Consider the following 24061-nt stretch of genomic DNA (forward strand, 5'->3'; position numbering starts at 1 on the left):
CTTGCCGTTTTCGAAGTATTGAGCTTCAAGCCCCATTTATCACACCATGCACTAACTGAATGCAATGCATCATTTAGTCCGACTTGATCAGCATGTTGATTTATGCTTGTATAAAGGAACACAATCATCCACAAGAAGTAAGATCTTTACAGCTAGTTGCACTAATAGATATTGAAGATATAAACCAAAAACAACAATGTACCGAGCACCGACCCTTGTGGTACTCCTGAGTGTACATCTAGTGTATCAAAGATGCAGTCATTAACAGCCACATATTGTTTCCTTGAAGCTAAGTAGTATGCTATCCAGCAAAAAAGAGGTGAGGCGTGCTGACAGGACACAAGAGTAGAGAAGTGGACAACACGAACGCCGACTATCAGCTGAAGGGAGCACTGAGGCAAAAAAAGAAAGAAGACACAAAACTCATCTGTGCAAGTTCAGGAATGGTATCACCACGTGTCAGTCCGGTACATGTGCTGGTCTATGTGAGAGATAACTGTTAAGGCACTTAATCTCTTCCTTATGTAAAGTAATCGAAGGTTGACTCACGCATCCACTTCCACCATTATAGATATGCCATGCCTCTACCATAAGACGCGTATCTTCATTATTATGCCTGTGCAATATCGCACATTCATCTAACTCTGGCGTGCAGTTACAATCTTGGCAGTGTAGGGAAAGATCAGGTGATCCACCCGATCCACCCTTGAACGCCGAGCAGCACGGAACGCCGGCACGCACTACTCGGCACGTGCTACTCAAGCTCAACCCTTCGTTGTCGCCCTGCACAGCGAATACGGCATTGATATTGTTTTGCACCCGCTTGTGTACATATTACAGTTACCCTTTGTCACAGAACTGATAGTTGGGCGAGTTGGTACAAATCATATGTTCTGTATCTTTCCGAAAATAAAACAGTTGTGAGTAAGCGCTCGTGTGTCCTCCTTCACTGTGTCCTTGTCAATTGTGCAAGCTAAATATTTCACTATGAGTTACCCTTTGTCTTCATTGCTCTTTGTAAATTGCATATTTTGATTCTTGCAATTTTTACAAATGTGAGTAACAATTAAGAACAGTGTCCATGGCCTCGACACAGCTGACAGCCACTCGGTGCGATTCGGTGCCACATGCTAGGCATGTTGGGTGGCTCCCAGAAGAAGAGAACGACGAAGGTGCCAGGACAGCGATATATAAAGAGATCTATAGCGTCAACCGAAGTCTCTTGTGGCTTTGTCTCTGACAAACTGGTGGAGCTGCTGGGTACGCGTCTATGTATTCTGACCGCCAGGAACTGGAAGCGGACAACCTACGCAAAAGCCGACGGCTTCAAAGACTGCCTCCGGAATACGGCCCGCAAGATCTGCCGAGGATGTCCACCACAACCGCAAGCCAGACACAGGAGACATACGGTACGGGACAGCCTCCTGCGTCGCTGGTTCTCCACACCCCACGCTGGCCGTGGCCGTTCCATGGTGAGCCTTTTGAGGACGTGGAAGACTGGCTCAACGACTTCGATCGTGTGGCTGACGTCAATTATTGGGACGAGCAGAAAAAGTTAAGGAACGTGTACTTCGCCCTAGAGAACTCTGCCTGAACATGGTTCGCTAACCACGAACCATCCATCACTACCTGGCAAGAATTTCAACGGCAGAATGTCAACGGAGCAGCCCCGCAAGAAAAGAGCGAGCAGAGCAAGCCCTTCAGAATAGGGTTCAAAGGCCGAATGAAAGCGTAGCCATGTTCGTAGAGGACATGTCACGGCTTTTCAAGCGTGCTCACCCTGGGATGACAGAGGCGAAGAAAGTATGCCTGCTGATATGCGTGCAGTGAAAGAACACCTGTTTGCTGGACTGATGCGAAGGCCTCCAGCTACTATAGCTGAGTTCGTCAGTGAGGCGACAACAATGGAGCGAGCCCTTCAGCAACACTCCTCGGTCTACGATCGCCAAATCAGTCTGGGATCAGCATCTTCTCTCTCGTTGCCCTATGACACCGATGCGCTTCGAGAGCTTGTACGTAGTGTTGTGCGTGAGGAGCTCGATCGACTACAGGGAGTGCGATTTCAACCGACCGTAACATCCCTCACAGATATCGTCCGCGAAGAAGTCCACCAGGCGGCACAGCCATTCGTGCAAACCAGACCTGAAGCCAGACCCCTTACTGACTTATGCGCAAGCAGTGAGGCTACCTGCGCAACCCGGGAACCATCGTAACCCGCCTTCTTCTGAAGAACCGCTGTGCCAACTCCAGGGACAAGCTTCACGTACAAATATGTACGGGTCCACGAGCCCCCGAATCAACACACGAAAGTCAGACGTGTGGCGCACACCTGACTATCAGCCACTCTGCTTCCACTGTGGGGAAGCGGGCCACTTGTACCGTGCCTGCTACTACCGAAGAATAGGACTCCAGAGCTATCACCCTGGCGCTCGTCGCCCACGTGAGGGAGAGCGCCCGCGAGAAATCCAGCAATATTTGGCCAGTCAACCTTCGTCGCCGTACGCGCAGTTCCCACCGGTTGTACAGCCCCTGCCAACGACCTGATCTCCGTCTCCACAGAGGCGCCAGTCATGATCACCACCTCCTCGATGATCGGCGTCACCTAGCCGCTACCCTACGTTCACCGCTTCCGTGGGCAACCGGCCCACGAGCCCAAGTTGGGGAAACTAAGAACACCGACCTCCGCACTTCAAAAGATGCTCCGCTGCAACACCCCGACGACGGCGTCGACGACGACGATAACGACGACGACAACGACGACTGCATACCTTCGACACCTTCCTTTGAAAACCGTGGACCTGTTTCAGCCGACATACTCGTTTCCGAAGGTCAACCTATGCCTATTGCGAAACACAGAATTATTACAAATCCCAATGAAAGACCCGTGTGCCAACGTGCCTACCGTGTTTCTCGTAAAGAGCAAGACGCCATCCGAAATCAAGTCCAACAAATGCTTACCGACGATATCACAGTCCATGGGCATTGCCTGTGGTTCTGGTGAAAAAGAAAGACGGCGCACTGCGTTTTTGCGTTGACTATCGCAAGCTTAACAACGTTACGAAGAAGGACGTTTATCCCCTTACCTGCATCGACGACTCTTTGGACTGCCTTCGACATGCTCGATACTTCTCGTCAATGGACCTTCGCAGTGGCTACTGGCAAATAGAGGTTGATGAGCGTGACCGGGAGAAAACCGCATTTATTATGCCTGACGGACTTTACGAATTCAAGGTCCTTCCTTTCGGATTGTGCTCTGCGCCTGCTACTTTTCAGCGCATGATGGACATGGTTCTATCAGGTCTCAAGTGGCAGTCATGCCTTGTCTATTTAGATGATATCGTTGTCTTTTCAGAAGCTTTTGAGCAGCACCTCCAGCGCTTACAAGCAGTTCTTGACGCAATTCGTACTGCTGGCCTGTCTTTAAAGCCTGAAAAATGCCATTTCGTGTATGACGTACTCAAATTTTTAGGCCATGTCGTCAGCTACAAGGGCATTCGACCAGACCCCGACAAAACCATTGCTGTTGCTTCGTCTCCAACACCTTCGAACAAACACGAACTCCGCCGTTTTCTAGGGCTTTGCGCATATTATCGACGCTTCGTGGCAAACTTCTCACGGATAGCCGAACCCTTGCAGCGGCTGACTAAGGATAATGTTCCGTTTGTCTGGGAGCAGGACCAACAAGAGGCCTTCTGTGAACTCCAGAGACGTCTGCGCACACCTCTTGTTCTAGGACACTTTGACGAAGACAGTGACACCGAGTTGCACACGGATGCCAGCAACGTTGGCCTTGGTGCCGTCCTCGTACAGTGGCAAGATGGAGCCGAACGCGTCATTGCGTACGAAGCCGCACTTTGTCTCCAGCTGAAAGTAACTATTCCACTACGGAGAAGGAATGCTTGGCCGTTGTGTGAGCAATTGCCAAGTTCCGACCATATTTGTGTGGCCGATCGTTTCGAGTTGTGACAGATCACCATTCATTGTGCTGGCTCGCCAATCTGAAGGATCCATCTGGTCGTCTTGCACGCTGGAGTCTTCGCTTGCAAGAATACGATATGACGATAGTGTTCAAGTCCGGGCGTAAACACAGAGACGCCGACTGCCTGTCACGTGCTCCACTTCAACCGTCGCCATGCGAGTTTGATGAAGAGGACGCATTTCTGTCCATTATCTCAGTATCAGACATCAGCAAGCAACAGCGCGATGATTCAGAACTCCGGCCTCTCATCGACTACCTTGAGAACCGTCTACCAGAGCCGCCTCGTATGTTCATCCGCAAGTTATCCTCGTTTTTTCTCCGCGATGGCGTTCTCTACAAATTGGGTTTTTACTCAACCGCAACCGCCTGCCTCCTTGTAGTGCCTTTTTCACTATGTGACGACATCCTGCGGGCCTCTCACGACGAGCCATCTTCGGGCCACTTGGGATTCGCACGGACGTTTTCACACATACGCCAAAAGTACTTCTGGCCTAACCTTCGCCGTGACGTAAAGCAATACGTGAAGACATGCCACGACTGCCAGAGACGCAAGACACCACCCGTGCGTCCCGCTGGACTTCTCCATCCCGTGGATCCTCCGCGTATCCCTTTTCAGCAGGTTGGCATAGATTTGCTTGGACCATTCCTCACGTCGAGGGCTGGTAACCGTTGGATTGCTGTTGCCACAGACTACCTTACACGTTACATTGAAACCCGAGCTCTCCCACGAGGCACTGCTAATGATATTGTGACCTTCTTTGTACATGGTATCGTACTCCGCCACGGTGCTCCAAGAGTGGTATAACCGACCGGGGCACAGCATTTACAGCGCAGCTCACAGAAGATATCATGCTTCTCAGTGATACCGTTCACCGCAAAGCCACTGCTTGCCATCCCCAGATGAATGGGCTCACAGAAAGGCTAAACAAAACAATTGCTGATATGATTTCCATGTATGTTGACGTCGACCACAAAAACGGGGACGATGTTCTCCCATATGTTACGTTTGCATATAATACTGCCGTTGAAGAAACTACCGGCTTCACCCCTTTTCGTTTGGTGCACGGCCGAGAAGCTGTCACAACGTTGGACGCAATGCTCTTACCCACCTACTGTTCTAATGTTGTCAATGATGCTGCCGAATTCGCTCGATGCGCCGAAGAGGCACGCCAGCTCGCACGAATGCGTATCCACTACCAACAACACGACGACGCCGACCGATACAACCTTCGTCACTGCGACGTCACTTATCAACTCGGTGACAAAGTATGGGTGTGGACACCGATCTGCTAGCGTGGTCGGTCGGAGAAACTTTTGCGCCGCTACTTTGGACCTTATAGGGTCGTTCAACGACTCGGCGACGTCACATACGAAGTGATTCCTGAAGGAGAAGGCACCGCTCGCCGTCCCCGACGCCCACGCCTGTCCGAAGTCGTTCACGTCTCTAGATGGAAGTTATACCACTCCCGCTGAACGCAAAATCCCTCACCTCTCTCACCGTCTATGTCTCTGTTAACACTATCCCCGTGGCAATCTCCAGTGCATCAATGTTCCGCATCGAGACGATGCTTCTAGGGAGGGGGGTAATGCCACGGCCTCGACACAGCTGACAGCCACTTGGTGCGATTCGGTGCCACATGCTAGGCATGTTGGGTGGCTCCCAGAAGAAGAGAACGACGAAGGTGCCAGGACAGCGATATATAAAGAGATCTATAGCGTCGACCGAAGTCTCTTGTGGCTTTGTCTGTGACAATATAAGACAGTCTTTCTTTTATTTCTTTCTTTAAAGATCAAAAATCTTTAAAGGTAGCCTGTGGCATATATCACAATTCTAATTCATGAGCTGGTCTACTCGAAGGGGCAGACAATACTTGCACAAAAAAATTGACATGCAAAATCGACTAATTAATAAAAAAGTCACTAATTAAGTTTTTAACTAATTACATTATGGCCCATATTGAAATTTACAAATTCTAGCCATAGAGTTCGCAAGGCCACTTGGAACTAATTTTCAAGATGACTTGTTAACAAAGCATCATTTCATGCACTGAAGCACACAAGTAACTGGAACGCCAATGCATCTCTCTGCAAAGTTCGGGAATTCATATCTCGAAACTGGTATTGTTCTGAGAATTCGTTCCAAGTGGATCCGCCTTGGGAAGTCCACTGCTAGAATTTGTAAATTGCAATATGGATCATAATTAGCTAAAAAGTTAATTAGTGAATTCTTGTTAATTTGTAGATTTTGCATTTCAGTTTTTGTGCTAGTAGTGTTTGCTGCTTCGAGTAGACTGGCTCATAAACCAGAGTTGAGCTATCTGCCACAGGCAACCTTTCAAATTTTGAAAGTGTTCAATGGAACACCCTGTATGTACCATCCAGGAGCATTTCTGCCGTCGGCGTGCCCGTCGCCATCACCGCTAGGTTCCGTATCAAGTTCAAGGGCGATAAAATTATTGCCGCGGGCCGTATGCTGTATGTGCGAGTAAAAGCATGCGAGGGTGAGCCGGCTGATCATCCACGTTCACACACTGGAATGGCTCATGAATTTTTAAAAAATATATGCAGGATTCCAACTTACAAGTTTGTCCCTTGTATGCAGGGGTGGTACCAAAGGCTTCCACACTGAGGGCGCCCTGACACACGTGTTCTGCCTGGTGGGCAGTGCAGTCTTAGTGCTGCCCAGTGCATCTTCCTCATGTGCGGGGCAGAACATTGTGGCCAGTCGACTCTGGTATGATTGAGCACATACTATTGTTTGTTTGTTTGTTTGTTTGCTTGTTTATTTATACTGTCAGTTCAAGGATGGACCGTTACAGGAGTGGATAGAAATACAACAAAAAAGATAAAGATATCGGTACATGTAGAACAAAGAACAATACAATAGCAGTATCTGTAAAAGGTGACATGCAGTGCTCAAAGACAAAACACTCGCAATATGCGCATCAGAAACAAATGCTATGATGCAGTCATATCCGGAAAAGTAAGATTCTCCAAACCAGCAGTAAAAGCACTGACAGAGGAACATGTGACAAGTGAATTGGGTAATTCATTCCATTCTTTGATCGCCCTAGGAAAGAAACTATACTTGATTATATCATTCCGTGTAACTGGCGGGTGTATGTACAAACTGTGCTTGTGTCTGGAGCGTTGATCTGGCGAAATTATGCAGAAATCAGTGAAATTAAGTTTAACCTGGTTATGAACAATTAGGTATAAAAATTTCATTCGGCCAAACTTAGTCCTTAGTTCTAAAGCAGAGAGGTTTGCACGTCTGTATAGTTTAGTAGGATAGTGCACGTGCTGATACTTATCAAATATGAATCTGGAGGCGAGTCGTTGAACTCTGTCCAATTTATGACGGTTGGTTACAGTGTGTGGGTCCCATACAATGTTAGCGTATTCAATAATTGGCCTTACTAATACCTTATATGCCAAGCTTTTCACTTCAGGAGTTGCGCTGTACAGTTTTCGCCTGAAGCCCCATAAGACTTTATTAGCCCTGCTACACACCTGATTGATATGCTCATTCCATCTCAAATCTTGAGTTAATATTAGTCCTAGATACACGTATTTATATTCTGTTACTCTTCTTAGTTCCTGTGGACCTATGCTGTATTCGTACCACAAAGTCACCTTCTTTCTTGTTATGGTCATACAAACTGATTTTACTAGGTTCAGTGACATTTGCCATTCATTACACCATTTTAATATTCTTAGTAAATTGTTGTTAAGTTCTAACTGGTCACTTAAAGATTCGATCCTATTGTAAATGACGCAGTCGTCTGCAAAGAACCTTAGTGAAACAGTTATATCAGAAGGCAAATCATTAATAAATATAAGAAATAAAAGAGGACCCAGGACACTGTCTTGGGGTACTCCAGACAAAACTGGTTTGGGCATGGATTTAATTTTATTTGTTTCAGCATACTGCTCACGGGACTGAAGGTAGGATTTAAGCCACTTAGTAATATTTGGATTTCTAAATATTTCATTCATTTTTAAGAGGAGTTTAGGATGTGATACTTTGTCGAACACTTTGGCGAAGTCTACAAAAATTAGGTCGACCTGTCCTCGGCAATTTAATGTTTGTGAAAGATCGTGAACGGTTTGAACAAGCTGCGTTAGTGTAGACGACCTGTTGCGAAAACCATGTTGTGCTGGTGATAATAACTTGTAAGCTTCCAGGTAATTTGACAGATGTTTATAAACTATATGCTCAAGTAGTTTGGAGCAGGTACTCGTAAGAGAAATGGGCCTGTAGTGTCCTACCTCAGATGTTCTCCCACTTTTGTGAACTGGGATTATCTTAGCTTGCTTCCAGGCTGTAGGAAATGTTCCCTGGGTGAGCGAAGATTGAAAGACTATGGTAAGATATTTAGCAACCCACGGAGCATACCTATATAGGAACTCATTCGGGATGCCGTCGGGGCCGGGGGATTTCTTAATGTTAATGCGCAGAAGAAGGTTCAGGACTCGTGCCTCGTTGATGAGAAGGTCAGATGCTGAAGGGCGGTCAGAGGTGTCATGAAAGTACAGAAGTGTGCCATCATCATTGGTGAACACGGAGGAAAAAAAGGAATTGAAATTTTCTATACGCAGAATGTGGCGGTCCGCCTTGGTGGTCGTGAGTCGGGTCACCTGCGTTCGCTCCTGAGCATCTAGCATGTTGTGTGTGCTGAGCTTGAGGAGTTTTTGTGTGAAGTGGAGATTGGAAGACCGAAGGCCCGTTTCACTACCTTTCGAATGAGGGCGTTGAGTTTATTGCGCTCAGCGCGTAGGCCGAGAAAGTCTATTATGAGAAAAAAGGACGGTACGGCCGTCCCTGGTGCGGAGGCCGGGGGTTTCCACCCTCTGAGCTGCAGAACACGCTCCCAGAGGTAGACCTAGAGAAGGCAGTGCAGCTCGCGGAGGAATATTACACGCGCCGAAACTTCCAAGAAAAATCGATGCAGGAGGATAGGCTAGAAAAAAGGACTATATTCTGTAAAGCAGTTTTCCCCTCGCAACCCAATTTTGCCGAATAAGAAATCACCCATGAGCGACGAGTTCAGCAAAGGAGTACCGACTTAGGCTGAGGTTGCGAGGGAAGGGCTAGCAGAGACAGCCCAGTCGGCTGGGGCCGCTAAAGCTAAGGCAGACGTAGAGCGCGCGTTCGAGGCCCGGAGACCAATTATCTGCTTCCGTTGCAACAACGAAGGCCATATTTCCTCACATTGCAAAGAAAAAATCGCGTTCGCCAGCATTAGTCAGTCAGACAAAAATCTGAGGCTGCTCTAGCCATATATGCAGGAAGTCGTAGTAAACGGGAAAATGTGCTGGGCACTTCGCGATTCCTCCGCCGCCATTGATGTTACTCATACGTCTCGTTTCTCCCGGGGACTATACAGGGGAATGCACAAGCCGCAGAAGAGCAGAGCGCGTGCTTGCCAGGGTAATCCTCAAGGGCGCTTTTGGAAGGTTGCAAACGGAGGCAGCCGTGAGTCCAAGCTTACCCGAACACTTTTCATATCTTTTTTTAAATAAAGCGGAGCAGATTTTAGAAAAGGAGGGCCGGTCATTCTCTACCAGTCTCGCTTGCACGGCATTAACGCGATCACGGTCACGCGCTCTCTCAAAGAAACTTGAAAGCTCATCTTCAAACGAGGAAACTGACAATGTAAAGTCCTCTTATAGAATTTGTGGAGAGATCAAATACATTAATAATAACTGCATTGCCATTGCAAAAGATGCTTTCTTGAACGCTACGCATTGTCAACACACGTAAAATATGCATTTCTTCATAAACCCATACTCATACTTCATACTCGTTGTAACAAGCATGTGACGCCCGCTCGGGCATAATCTTCGTTTGGCCCGCCATGTTCGGTAGGCAACATTGGGCACCGCACCCAATAAACACCAACGAGCACAGCTGCTCGGCGGTCAAGCATCGTTCATCACCACCACGCTGCAGAGCGTCTGTCTAACGGAGGGTGCCTGGAGCCCTCCCTTGTTCACGAGCCCGGGCGGATCGTGACACTGGCGGCGAGTAGCCACGGATCATCCCACACCGCCGCGAGCGGCGAAACACCGCCCCCCGTTGCTACCGCCATGCCGCTGTATGGAAGGCTCGAGCCGTTCGAGGGAGAATAGTGCCTGGCCAGTTTACGAGGAACAAGTCCACGTGTTCTTTCGGGCAAACGACTCACTCGAGGCCAAAGAGCGGGACATTTTCTTGGCCAGCTGCGGGACCCGCGTCTTCAGTATCCTGCTCAACCTCCTCAAGCCAGCCACGCCGCATGTTAAGACGCTGGGTGAGCTGCTCGCCATACTACGCTCGCATTTCAACCCAGCACCGTCCACACTAACGGAGCATTTCCGCTTCAACAACCGGAGCCGCCGGGAAGGAGAGACCCTTGGGCAGTTCGTCACTTCTGTACGAGGGTTAGCGAGTGCCTGCGTTTTCGGGGACCAACTGGACTCGCTGCTCCGGGACCGTTTCGTCTGCGGCATCAACAACATCGCCATGCAGACGCGTGTCCTGGAGCTTCCAGACCCCTCGTTGGACGACGCCGGCGAGATTGCCCGTGCGACTGGCTCACCGTCGGCGGAAGCGGCGGTAAACAAGTCGGCGCTAAAGGGCAGTACCTGCGGTCGCTGTGGTGGTGCCCACTCCCCCTCACAGTGCCAGTTCTCTCAAGCACAATGCTTCACGTGCGGGGAACTTGGGCACCTGGCACGGGTATGCCGAAGGGTCAGGACGAACCGCAAACAGCAGCAGCAGCCTGGTTCAAGGCCAGGGGCCCTATAACGTAAAACTATTCCAATATGTTTCTATTCCAATCTCCTGACGTCAAACTTGCGTAACCGCCAACGCAAGCACCGGGCGGTCACCCGCAGGGTTGTCTGAACAGACCAATCAAACGCTCTCCTCGTTCATAGGAGGTCACCTTTGCTTGCTTGAAAAACGAATAACATTGCCTACAATGAGCGGCTTGTCGTATCTAATTGGCTGACAAGAGGTGAGGAGAACGCTCAAGTGGAGAGGGATTCGATGGGGCCGAGCCACTGCACTGAAAGCCGATAACCAGATGAAGAGGGTGGTGCCGGCGTCTACGATTGGTCGGTTTTTGCTTACCTAGCTTACGGTGGCTGGTCGAAAATCGCGGCGGCATGCAGCGGAAGCTCAAGAATGACACTAAAGCGGACCCTCAGCAAAGAAGAGTTGGCAGAATGAGGGGGTAAACGTGCCGAAAGTGCTCGAAAACGTTACACGGCCACGCAAGAAGTTTTATTCTACGCAAATACACCCATGCTCTCCAGCAGGTGCGAGTAGCCAGCGACTGAGCCACGACCTACTGAGCCACGGCCGAGCGATCGGCGGCAGCCATCTTCTATTCCTTTCGGAACAGGGCAGCCTGCGGCTCTTCCGAAGAAAATTCAGTTTTGTTCGGCATATTAATGCCTCTTTATCGCGTACACGTCACTTTGACGCGGTGAGTTCTTGCGGTTTTGTGACGTCGCGTGACAGGCAGGTGAAGTGGGTGCAGCCCGAAAACTTTTTGCCAATAGCCGAGGGCTAATGGCGAAAAGGGGTCGAATTAGAAATAACTGTTTTTCTTTCTTCTGTCAAATCATGCATAATCAGTGTGTACACATCATATCAGGTGGGGAGGCATCGCGGTTTTCGTGACGTCGCGTGACAGACAGGTGAAGTGGGGTGGTCGAAAAAAGTTTTTAACCAATCGTGCAGGGCTGATAGCAGAATTTGAATAGAAAAGTTTGGAATAGCTTTACGTTATAGTGCCCCAGGTACCACACAAGCCTGCGGCCAGGGTATGCGGCGGGGACGTGCAGCAGCAGGCTCAAGTTCCGCGGCCAGGCTCCACGTCGTGGCCCAGGACCGGCCGATTTTCGACATGTGGCACACAGGCTTTGTACCGTCGTCTGTGCCGCCATACATGTTGACCGTCGAAATCTGCGGGCACCCCATGTCTATTGAGCTGGACACAGGGGCCAGCATGTCAGTAATGGCCGGGAAACTGTTCAAGCGTACTTTCCCCAGCGTGTTCGTCAAGGCTTCAGGCGTGATGCTGCGCAGCTACTCCGGGCAACTCTCCCAGGTCCAGGGTCAGCGTTCGCTTTGGCGACAGGGAGGCAACTCTTCCCCTTTACCAAGGGGTCGTCGCCGACGCTGCTGGGCTGAAACTGGATTCATACACTGGGCGTTCGTCTGCCAGAGTACCAGGAAGCCAGCCTGCATGTGGTGAAAGACGTCCCCAGCCAACGCTACTAGAATATCTTCAGTTGTAAAACTCCCCGCCCGCGCGCTTACAGCCGCTGTCGCCACTTCTGTGACAGCCGCCAGAGGGCAACGCTGTTCCATCGGGCTCCACTGCAGACGCCTCGTCACAGCCTTGAGCTCGTGCGGACGGGCAGTTTGTGCGTGTTTCAAGCTCGCTGGCGTTCTTCCTTGTCCGAATTAGTGATACCACGAGAAAGCGGTATCCACCTACAGCAATAAGATTTATCGCGCCAGTTCGTTAATACTGAAAGAAACGTAAACTGCACGAAAGGAAGAAACGTATACAGCGAATCGCAGAAGCTGCGTTTCTAAATGTCGTGTATTTCTTCCTGTCGTCTTCACGTTTCGCACAGTTTAGGCTTAAGAGCCTGAATATCTGGCCAAAGTGTGTGATTGTAGGATGATCTTCATCCCCACCGAAGCTTCTCACCACGCCAAAGAAGCGCTACAAAAAGAATGATGAGGTCGGTCGTTGTACACACAAGCCACAAAAAAGAGAGAGAGAGAGAAAAAGAAGTCGGATTTTTCGTTCCGTGAAGATGCTTAATCAGCGAAGCTGAAACGTGCGGCCCCTGTGTTTATCACTGGGTTAATCCCGAGGGTTCATTAAAGTATTTCTCAGTTATGAGGTTACACACACAATCGGCTGCGACGGAGAGAACGATGTCTGACGGTATGCCCGCAGTCCGCAGTTGTCGCTTGCGTTCGATGTCTCGAGTTTGCTCGGCGACGTGGTTAGCAGCCTTCGCCTGCGATTTGCCGCTTGTGATTCTTCGAAATTAAATTTCTTCAAAGTTAAATCTTTCCATTACGTAAGACCATGAGTGCCTCATACTCCCTTAAGCAATGGTTCATACCCCCGTAAACGCGGCCTCCCCATTACGACGACAGAAGTGAAGTGAAATTCTACGCTGGAAAGATGAACGGCCACGCAGCCAGCTGTGGAAGACGACGACGAACGCGGGAGCAGTGGCACGAGCGCGTGCCGTTGATTTCGCAGAGAGTTTCCGGTCGGCACGAGGAATCGCTCTGTTTCACGCCGAGCGAAACGTCGCATTGCTGGGAGCACAAAAAAAGTGGTGCGCCGAACTGTTGACATCATTCCGATAGCGGCCTATGCAGCCAGGTACGCAGCACGTCGGCATCGTCTGCTGATATTCTTAAGAAACTCGGCGAAGGCTACAGTTCCACGGATGACAATCTTTGCTGAAATTCGCTGTCAACAACGAAGCACAGAATACACCAACGCTGCACCGCGTGCTTTGTCCGGCCCGCCCGCGTAGCCGGCTAGTGAGGAATTGAAGCCGGGCGCGACTGCAGCGCCACGAAGGTGCGGGCGGGTGGCGGTTCCACGCAACGGCGCCGAGTTTTAAAACTGAAGCTAGTCTAGTAACGCTGTCCCCAGCCTCCTAACCGAGTTCAAGTCCCTGTTCCAGCCAGGCGTAGGCACATTCGCCGGCACGGCGGCTGGCATCTATGTACCTGAGGGAGCCTGGCCACGTTTTTTCAAGCCTCGCCCACTGCCGTTCGCCCTGAAGGACGGGGTCACCCAGGAGCTGCAATGGTTACAGCGAGAGGGCATCCTGGTGCCCGTTATGACGTCTGAATGGGCCGCTCCTATCGTACCAGTCCTCAAGCGAGACGGCAATGTCAGGATCTGTGGGGATTTCAAGGTTGCCATCAACCCCGTCTCTACCGTCGAGAAGTACCCGTTGCCCCGGATTGAAGATCTCTAGTTAGCGTTGTCCGGTGGACAGAAGTTCACCAAGTTGACCTCAGAGATGCTTACCAGCAGCTGGTGCTCCAGGATGCCTCCCGGAAGTATGTCAGACTATCGACAACTTTGGGGCTATTCCAGTACATGCGCTTACCGTTTGGCGGGACCTCAGCCCCAGCCATATTTCAGAGGGAGATGGACAACCTTCAGGGGCATGAGGCACGTGGCGGTGTGCTTGTATGACATCCTAGTTACTGGCAGCAATGGCAGGGACCGCCTGCAAAACCTGCACAACGTCCTAGCACGACTGCAGGACGCCGGTCTCAAGCTCAAACTGGAAAAGTGCATTTTGCTGGCCCCCAGTGTTGAGTACTTGGGACATGTCATTTGCCAGGCTGGCCTAGCCCAGGCTCCCCGCAAAGTTGATGCTTTGCTCAAGGCGCCTAAGCCCCAGAACAAGGAGCTTCAGAGCTACCTCGGAATCAACTTCTACAGGTGTTTCCTGCCAAACCTGTTGGAGCATCTACAGCCGCTCAATCTGCTTCGAGATGGTCAGCAATGGGTCTGGAAGAAGGAGCAGGACCGGGCCTTTCAGCGCAGCAAAGAGCTAATCACCAAGGCTCCAGTGCTGGTGCACTTCGATCATGCCAAGCCTGTCGTCCTGACCGCAGATGCGTCGCCGTACGGCGTGGGAGCCCTCCTGCCACACAGGGAGAAGGATGGCCAGGAACACCGTGTGTCGTTTGCTTCTCGTCGGCTTCATGCTGCAGAGCAACGGTACAGCCAGCTGGACAAGGAAGGCTTGGCCTTCATGTTCGGTGTCGAACGCTTCCACCAGTATCTGTGGGGCTGGAAGTTCGAGGCGGTCACGGACCACAAGCCGCTGTTGGGGTCTGACAAGGCACTTCCCGTGCAAGCATCACCTCGAGTGGTACGATGGGCCTTAATTGAGGCTGGCAACTTACAGTTACCAGCTGGTTTACCATCCGGGAAAGGACCTGGGGCTTTCTGATGCCCTGAGCCGCCTGCCCCTGCCTGAGGTGCCTGATGCCGTTCCAGAACCTGCTGAAGTGTTCATGCTGGAACAGGCATACCCGGAGGTACTCTCCAGGTCTGCAAGATCGCAAGAGACCAGCCGGGACCCAGTCCTGTCTCAGGTGGTCAAGGCGGTGTCCCTTGGGGAGGAATTGGTTCAACAGGCCTATAGCCACAAGGCCGCTGAGCTGAGCTTGCAGCAGGGCTGCCTACTGTGAGGTTCCAGGGTGGTGATCCCACAATGTCTTCCGACCAGGGTTCTGCAGTTGCTGCACGTTGGTCATCCTGGCGTGGAAAAGACCAAGATGGTGGCGTGGTCCCGAATTTGCCAGGAGCAACAGTAGGCCTCATGTCATGTGAAAATCACCCCCTGGCCGTTCCCACAGAGACTCTGGTCCCACCTACATATGGATTTCGGGGGACCCTTCAAAGGCCATTACTTCATGTCGTGGTGGACGCCTTCTCGAAGTGGGTGGAGGTTCTGCCTGTCACCTCTCCATCAGCAGGCGCGACCATTGCAGCGCTACGACAGGTCTTCGCTGCCCAGGGATTTCCGGACGTCATCGTGTCCGAGAATGGTCCTGCTTTCGCCAGCACAGAGTACTTGGCTTGGCTGACGAAAAACGGAATCCGCCGGATGATGGTTCCGTCGTACCACCCTGCTTCAAATGGTGCAGCCGAGCGGGTGGTGCAAACTATCAAGGACAAGCTCAAAAAGAGCCAGACTGGGGATTTGCGGGCGCAGATTGCCCGGATACTGTTTCAGTACCGGACCACGCCCCACGATGTCAGTGGCCGTGCTCCCTGTGAGCTCCTGCTGGCTCGGATCGTCAAGACACCCTTGGACGTCTTGCATCAGGACCTCCGATCCAGTGCTCCTGAAGCAGCTGAAGCAGAACCTGGCTGTTGACCAAGGGTGCCGTCCCGGGCCTTTGCCGGATTCGGGAGCTCCAGTTTTCGCCAGGCATTCCGTCCTGGCCCACCCTGGTCCGCCGGACAGGTGGTGTCTCCTGCCAGCGCCTCATCGCTGCTCGTCCGGATGCCAGACAAGGCCACATGGCACAGACACGCCGACCATGTTAAGCCTAGCCTCATGTTAGGACCTGACCAGCACCCTCGACTGCCACTTCCGAGTTCCATTCCGCAGGAGGACTAACGGCAGCACCAGTCGTTTCCAGCGGAGCACCACCCTCCTTGGAGGCGGCAGGCTTTGCCAGTGGTGTGGCGCCTGTTGGGCCAGTGTCGAGCCCGTCACCACTCACAAGGCCGACCACTACGGACCCTCCGAATGGAGCGAGGCTGTCTCGGGCAGCACCCGGCGTTGCCACACCCGGCCCGTCAACACCGGTGCCCAGGCGGAGTACTCGACGGCAGAGGCCACAGGACCGTTACTCGCCTGGGTAGCAGGCACTGCCAACCCGGCTAGGATGGAGGCAGAGCCACGTACTTTGAACTTGGACGTTTTTTTGTTGTCGACAAACAAACTGGGGGTAAGGGGGGTGTACAAGCGTGTGACGCCCTTCGGGAATAATCTTCGTTGGCCCGCCAGGCTCGGTGGCCTGCCATGCTCGGTAGGCAACATTGGGCACCGCACGCAATAAACACCGATGAGCACAGGTGCCTGTTGGTCAGTCATCGTTCATCACCACCACGCTGCGGAGCGTCTGTCTAACGGAGAGTGCCTCGAGCCCTTCCTTGTTCACGAACAAGGGCGGATGGTGACACTCATATGTCTAAAAATTGCGTTCGAAATATCAGTGCTTCCATGTTTTCAGTTTATTTAATATGGCCCATTGTGGCCCATTACTTTCCGCAGAAGTAACAAAATTGAGTTTTCACCATGCGACAATTTGCTGCGCTGCAACAATGTCTTTTTTTTCTTTTGTGGGGAGGGGGCACGGAAATGAAAAAAAAATAAAGAAACGCAAGGAGAGCATGTTGGCCATAATCGAATGCCTACTTTGGGCACCTAGGTAATGTGGCTACTGAAGAAATATCCAAGAAAACGTGAGACGCTTGGTCCACACCGGCGAGACAAAATTTTGCTGAGAGGTTGCGCTCAAGTGAATGCGTTGCAATCCGTCGAGTTCCTGCAGTAACGACGGTGAGTGACCATGCATTGTTTCTTTTTCTTGTCTGCTAGCCAGAAAGCGTCCAAAACTATGCCAGGTGAAAATCCACTTGGCGAGAGAAAAACGAACGCGCATCGAAGTACGCCGCGCAGTGGTCGGGGCAACACGAGAAAAACGCATGCGCTCTGGATGGGTCCTGCAGCCCGCAGGTAGCGTGAACCAAAAAAGAAAAACATGAAGAGGTTCAGTATGTCCTCGCGAATAAAAGTCAAAGTAGAAAAATAAGTAAGCCCATAGTTACCTTTGCTGGCTTTAGTGTCTTGAAATGGATGCTTTCGCGCAGGTGAAGAAAAATGTTGATATTCTTTTCTGTGACATAACGGCACAAATGAACCACCACAATGCTTCGTCTCATCGGACCTCGCTGCGTGCTTTGTAAACTTGTCTGATAGTGTGTTGATTTGGCTTGTCTCATTATACGATCCGATGTACGACTCTAGGAAAGTCAATGCACCTTTGGCGTCAAATGATTATAACAACATTAAACCCACAAAGTTCCGGAGTTGAAAATCTAAAGCACGACTTTAGAGATGTCAATTCACCTTTCACATCAAAAGTTTATGAGAACATTATACCCATACATAACATACATAACAGCTATGTCTTACCAGTATTCAAGTACGGGGCAGAAACCTGGAGGCTTACGAAAAGGGTTCTACTTAAGTTGATGACGACGCAACGAGGTATGGAAAGAATAATGATGGGTGTAACGTTAAGGGATAAGAAAAGAGCAGATTAGGTGAGGGAACAAACGCGAGTTAATGACGTCTTAGTTGAAATCAAGAAAAAGAAATGGGCATGGGCAGCACATGTAATGAGGAGGGAAGATAAACGATGGTCATTAAGGGTTACGGACTGGATTCCAAGGGAAGCGTAGCAGGGGGCGGCAGAAAGTTAGGTGGGCGGATGAGATTAAGACGTTTGCAGGGACAACATGGCCACAATGAGTACATGACCGGGGTAGTTGGAGAAGTATGGGAGAGGCCTTTGCCCTGCAGTGGGCGTAACCAGGCTGATGATGATGATGATATACCCATAAAGTTACAGTCTTGAAATCCATGCGCTCTGTAAATTCCGAGCCCTTCGTAAGATGCCGCGACGAGCCCGCTCGCCATCACAACGCCATTGAAACTTCGTGCTCGGATAGGGCTCCTTGAGTTATGCGATTCCCGGTGCATGGGCGTTGCCGCGAAATCCAGTCCGACTTGGCAATGTTCGCGCTTAAATGTCTTTTCGAGCGTGAAAAGGACATTCTAGACAAAATCCAGCATGATTTCCGGCGCCGGGGGTTGTTTTGGTCGGCGGCGCACGACAGCACGAAAAAATTTTGGTGGGGGGGGGGGCGAAGCCCCAAAAGCCCCCCCCCCCTGACTACGCCCCTGTCACAGAACCATTCCGGAAGTTGCATAAAAATGCTGACGGACTTAGCAGAGCTTTTTAGGCTGCAGCCTATGCTATGCTTATCCGAGAGCTTATCTTAGAAGTTAAAAACTTTAATGCTACTTATTTATGTATACTCTTGTCGCTGCAGGTATATTAGCACATTGAAGTTGATTGATGATCACTTACGACACACAATCGTGTGAAGAGTATCGTAATGTTAGTGTCACGGATTAAAATAAGCCTCCGGATCGCTCGATCGAGAGCCTACTGCAGGCACTCGAACGGGCTATCATTGCAAACCAAGTGACCGAATTTCGCTCGGAGCGAGACAGGGCAAAACATAAACTTTATTTCTTTCCTAGATATACTTTGTGGCGCAAAATACATTTGTTGAAAAGGGACAGAAGAAAGGAAGACAGTGAAGCGCTTGGCACTTCACTGTCTTCCTTTCTTCTGTCCCTTTTCAACAAATGTATTTTGCGCCACAAAGTATACCTAGGAAATCTAAGCACCAACTCTCCCAAGAAGAAGTCCTTTTGGAATTAACTTTCTTCAATTGCCTCAGGTGTGTCTGGCCTGCCCGGATGACTGTTGGAAATTGCTTTACAATCTATTCTTTAGCTGTTTATTCTCTTTGAATGTGTCTTTGAGAGCACTATTTGTAGAGGTCTGTATCCCGGGCTCTTATCGGGTGCGTGTTTCGTGTTTAGTACAATAACCGTAATGGTGCTGTTGAGAGCACAGACGGGGTTAGAGCGTTTATTTTCATGGAGGTTGGTCTGGCGTTGTGGAGAGCATTGGAAGGGTGCACATTTTCGTCGAAGTGGTTGGCGTTGATTTTTGGTCACTCAGTGAGATTTCTCAGACCCAAGCAAAGGAAAGACCAGCGGATGAAAGGGCGGCAAAGCCATTTACGTCACGCACGTCACTCAGTCAGCACATCGCATACGTCGAGCCGCGTCAAACAGCTCGGCTTCCGGATTCTGAAACACTCCTTTCCTTACTAAGGATGTCTCACATGCTGTAAGGCGACCTGGCGTCAATTCTGGAAGCCACCTTGGTGCTTCCCCGCTCTTAGGGAGCCGGTATGCTACCTTGATGCTTCCTAACCGTGCTCCTCTAACTGAACGCATGCTTCTCCGCACGACTTTGTACGCGATACGCTCGGCTAGAATAGGCGCCGTGCGCAGCCAAGGCCGCGGTAGCCAGCCGTCGTGTATTGACGTCCAGTTTTGTTCCGCGGACTGCGTTTTGCGCCATATCTCTTTACTTTGATTTTGTGAAAAGCGAGCGGCGAAAATGACGGTCTTGCGAAATTTATCCGAAGACGACAGCTTCGAAAGCTATGCACGGTTTCTTCGACGAGCAAATGAACTTCTTTACGGGACTGTGTACAAGCCTCCGCTTTTGACTCCAGCCCCGCGTCTGATTGGAATACTACGACGAGTGGACTTTCTAACCCGGTAACGTTTTTCCAAGCGAGCTATTACAGCGTACTGGCAGAGCTGCAACTGCATTGTAACACTGACAACAGAGGAGAGCCGCTCCCTGCTCTCTTGAAGGTCCTCAACGCACTGCGTTTTTACGGAACGGGTGCCATGCAAACTGTTGTAGGCGACCTTGTGTGTGTATTCCAACCCTCTGTGTGCCGATGTATTTGAGAGGTGACACAGCTGATATGCCTACGTCTCTATCCCAAGTACGTTTGGCTGCCAAACGCCAGTGAAGCGAGGGTAGTCATGGCCAGGCTCTGTCCAATCGGACAATTCCCTGAGGTTACTGGGTGCATAGATTCATATACCCATTAAAAGTCCCGGTGGAGACGACGCAGAAGTCTTCCGAAACAGGAAAGGGGTATTCTCGGCAAATACACGCACACACGAAACAAAACGTACGCAAAAAGAAAGAAAGCGACGCCTGACCAACCGAACTCAGATGCTGCCATAGTTGCTAGACTGAATTTTCTTTCCTGCCATATGCATAATTTTTGAACTTTTTTTACGTTATTAACCAAAGAAATGGAATTTATGCCCCGGAATAGAAATGCAATTTTGACAGTCCCGGAACTTTACCTTGGCAATTCATTACAAATATTTTACAATTTATTGTAAGTAATCTCGAAACCAGAAGCCTCTAACGTTACACTTCCTTTGGTGAGGGAAGGTAAAAGGGAGCTTTTAGAATTCGCGGTGGTTTTCCGAGGGCGCCTAACGTTTAGGTAGCATGGAGGACTCCTTGCGGAAGGTAGGGAAACGGTCTAAGGTTAGGAGCATTTCAGAATCCGGCCCTGAGTATAGCGTACGCTACACCATTGCGTACGCTAAGAAATAGCGGGTCGTCACTGCGCATGCGCTGAACGCTAAACGAAATAGCAGGTTTAGCGGGCGTACGCAACGCAAAAGAGTTAGCGTTTTTGCGTGGTTTGCGGAAAACATGGCGGCGGTCCCGGCTGCCCGCTTCGAATTGAACTTGGCGTTGCTTTTGTAAAATGCACTTCGTTCGTAGCAAATGATTGTGTAAACGGCTTTCGCTTAGTCTCAGGCCGCTTCGACGACAGAGTATTATGGATAACCTTGTGGTGTTTTCGAGATCGCTTCTCGTTTCGAACGAGTCGAAGTCTAACGAAAGAAATGGATGGATGGGTGGATGGATGTTATGAGCGTCCCCTTTGGAACGGGGCGGTGGGTTGCGCCACCAAGCTCTTGCTATTATACTGCTAATGTCCTACCTAGGTTAAACAATAAAAAAGGAAAAAAAGAACACTATGAACTACCCCACCGAAAAAGGATGGATGGATGTTATGAGCGTCCCCTGGAACGGGGCGGTGGGTTGCGCCATCAAGCTCTCGCCATTATACTGCCTGGCAATTCATTGTTTAACCCACCTAGGTTAAACAATGAAAAAAAGAAAAAAGACACTATGAACTACCACGCCCAAGTTTTCTGATCCCCTAGTGCTTTTGTACGTCTCAGTCTTTTGTTGTTTCCCTACTTTTCTTCCACCAATCCTCCAATCGTCTCTTACTAATGCCTATTGCGGATACGTTTGCTTTACCATTGCTCCCGCTGAACACAAGGCATCCAAGGAGGCCAGTGGTGCCTAAATCGACCGCTGGGTAGACGTCTTCACATTGTAATAAAACATGCTCCGTCATTTTTTAGCTTTACCGCAGCAAGCACATGCTTCTTCCTTCGTATACCTCGCTTTATATGTGCGTGTTCTAAATTAAGGCATCCCGATCTCGCTTCGAAAAGTAATGAGCTTCCCTTTGAGTTATCATAAATGGTTTCTTTCCTGATTTCGTTTTTTCCTCTTAAGTAGTTACTCATGGCAGGTTTCTTTTCCATTGCCGCCACCCATGAGATTAATTCAGCCTCTCTGACTTTCCGCTTGACCTTCCTTGTTGCTGTGTTGCCCACCCCACAGGCCGCATACTTGCTGGTAAGCTTCCTAGTTCTTTTCCTCCACTGTGAATCAATGTTTTGCCTGTACAGATACCTGAACACTCTCCCAGCCCATTCACTTTCTTCCATATTCCTCAGCCGTTCTTCATACTCAATTTTACTGCGAGCTTCCCTCACTTCAAAGCTAGTCCAGCCCATACCCCCTGCACAGCTTCATTTGTAGTCTTCCCGTGAGCGCCCAATGCGAGGCGACCCACTGACCTTTGGTTCCCGTCGAGTCCTGATTGTACCCCTGATTTAAAGCAAACAACCGCATTTCCAAAAGTAAGTCCTGGAACCATTACCCCTTTCCACATACCTCGGAAGACCTCGTACCTATTGTATCCCCATAGCGCTCTGTGCTTCATTGTGGCTGCATTTCTCTTCCCCTTGACTGTAATGGTTTTTTCCTGTGTTTCCATATATCCGTTGCCTTCGTTTATCCATATACCAAGGTATTTATATTCTGTTACCCGAGATATTTCTTGGCCCTGTATCTCCACTGTCTGTTCAGTTTTCATTGAATACCATAACACCTGATTTTCTAACACTAAATTTCAAACCTAAATTGTTGCCTTCCTGTCCACAGATATTAGCCAGACATTGCAAATCGCTTTGCTTGTTAGCGAGCAACACAATGTCATCCGCATAAAATAAACCTGGGAGTTGCTGCTCTATTACTGTACCTGCCTGTTTGTATGAGAGATTAAACCCGATATTACTTCCTTCTAGCGCCCTCTCCATCCTCACCATGTACACCATAAACAGCAGCGGGGATAAAGGGCACCCCTGCCTCAGTCCCTTGTGGATATGAACTTTCTCCGCGCTCCTCATCCCTTCCCATTCAACGCAAACGGTATTTTCTAGGTAAATCTTTCTCGAAAGCTGTAGACAATCGTTAGCTAAGCCTTCCGCTTCCAGAATATCCCACAAAATGTTGCGGTCTACGTTGTCGTAGGCTCTTGTAATGTCCAAAAAGGCCACATACAATGGTCTGCTTTCTGTTTTTGATATTTCAATACACTGAGTAAGAACAAACAAGTTATCATCCAAACGCCTACCTATTCTATAGCCATTCTGAAGCTCTCCCAAAATGCCATTATTCTCTGCCCATGCTTGAAGCTTTAATTTGATTGCCTGCATTGCTAGCCTGTATATTACCGATGTAATGGTGAACGGTCTATACGAGTGAATTCTGTCTTTCTCCCCCTTACCTTTATAAATTAAATTCATTCTACTTTGTCGCCAACTGTCTGGCATTCGTCTATCTTTCAAAGTTTTTTTCCACTGCTTTCACCAGAGCTTCCTTACTTTTTGGTCCTAATTCATTTATCAGCTTAACGGGAACCTCGTCTAGCCCTGTGGCTGTGCGCTTAGGAATTTTCTCTTCCGCTTTCTTCCAGTCTAAATTTGTCAGCACCAGCTCCTTTTCCACTTGGGTCTCTTTCATGCTCTTTTTTTTCTTCAAATACAACCTCGTCCTTGCCTTGGAAAGATTCGGCTGTTACTTTTTGGATCTAATTTATTGCTGCCTCTCCTTCCAGTCTGTTTTCATCTTCGTCTAGGATATGTTGTTGTATTGTTGTTGACTTCCTGCCTAATAATTTTATGTGGTTCCAAAATATTCTAGGTGTGGCCTTCCTCTTCTCACGTATTTCTGACAACCAACGTTCACTTTCACCTTTTAATTTGGCTTGCACCAGTATTTGAACCACAGACTTTTTCTCCCGGTATATTTCCCATTTACTGGTTACTTCATCCTGTGGCAACTGCGCCTTCTTTGCCTGCCTGTGCTCTCGAGATGCTTTCTGTCGTTCGGCGATTGCTTCTCGTATCTCCTTGTTCCACCAGCTTTTCGTTTTTTTTGCTTTTCCAACGAACATCTTGTTTCTCATTCCGTATTTCTGTCGTTATTACACTTAGAAGCCCACCATATTCCCACTCCTTACTTGGCCACTTGCCAAGTTCTTCCTCAACTCTAGTGACTATATTTGCTATTTGTTCAGCGTTCAAATTTGGACTGGCCATTGTGCTTTCCTTGCTCTCTTTCCCAACTACATATCCCATTTTCAATATGATGCGTTT

The 24061-nt window shown here is 49.6% G+C and overlaps 1 protein-coding gene across 5 annotated transcripts in view; it reads left to right on the forward strand.

Annotated features, from left to right (window-relative positions):
• The window catches only part of LOC126529763 (ferredoxin-fold anticodon-binding domain-containing protein 1 homolog), a 155339-nt gene that overhangs the window by 109534 nt on the left and 21744 nt on the right, over positions 1-24061 (forward strand). For 4 of the 5 annotated variants that reach the window (XM_050177268.3, XM_055070024.2, XM_055070027.1 and 1 more), the window contains one exon: positions 6582-6713. The exons of the other annotated variant lie outside the window; for it this stretch is intronic. In XM_050177268.3, coding sequence (XP_050033225.1) covers positions 6582-6713 — 132 coding nt within the window. The remainder of the gene's footprint in view (positions 1-6581; positions 6714-24061) is intronic. 5 annotated transcript variants of the gene reach the window in all.

This window comes from Dermacentor andersoni, chromosome 9 (genome assembly GCF_023375885.2).
Source record: "Dermacentor andersoni chromosome 9, qqDerAnde1_hic_scaffold, whole genome shotgun sequence".
NCBI classification, from domain to species: Eukaryota; Metazoa; Arthropoda; class Arachnida; order Ixodida; family Ixodidae; genus Dermacentor; species Dermacentor andersoni.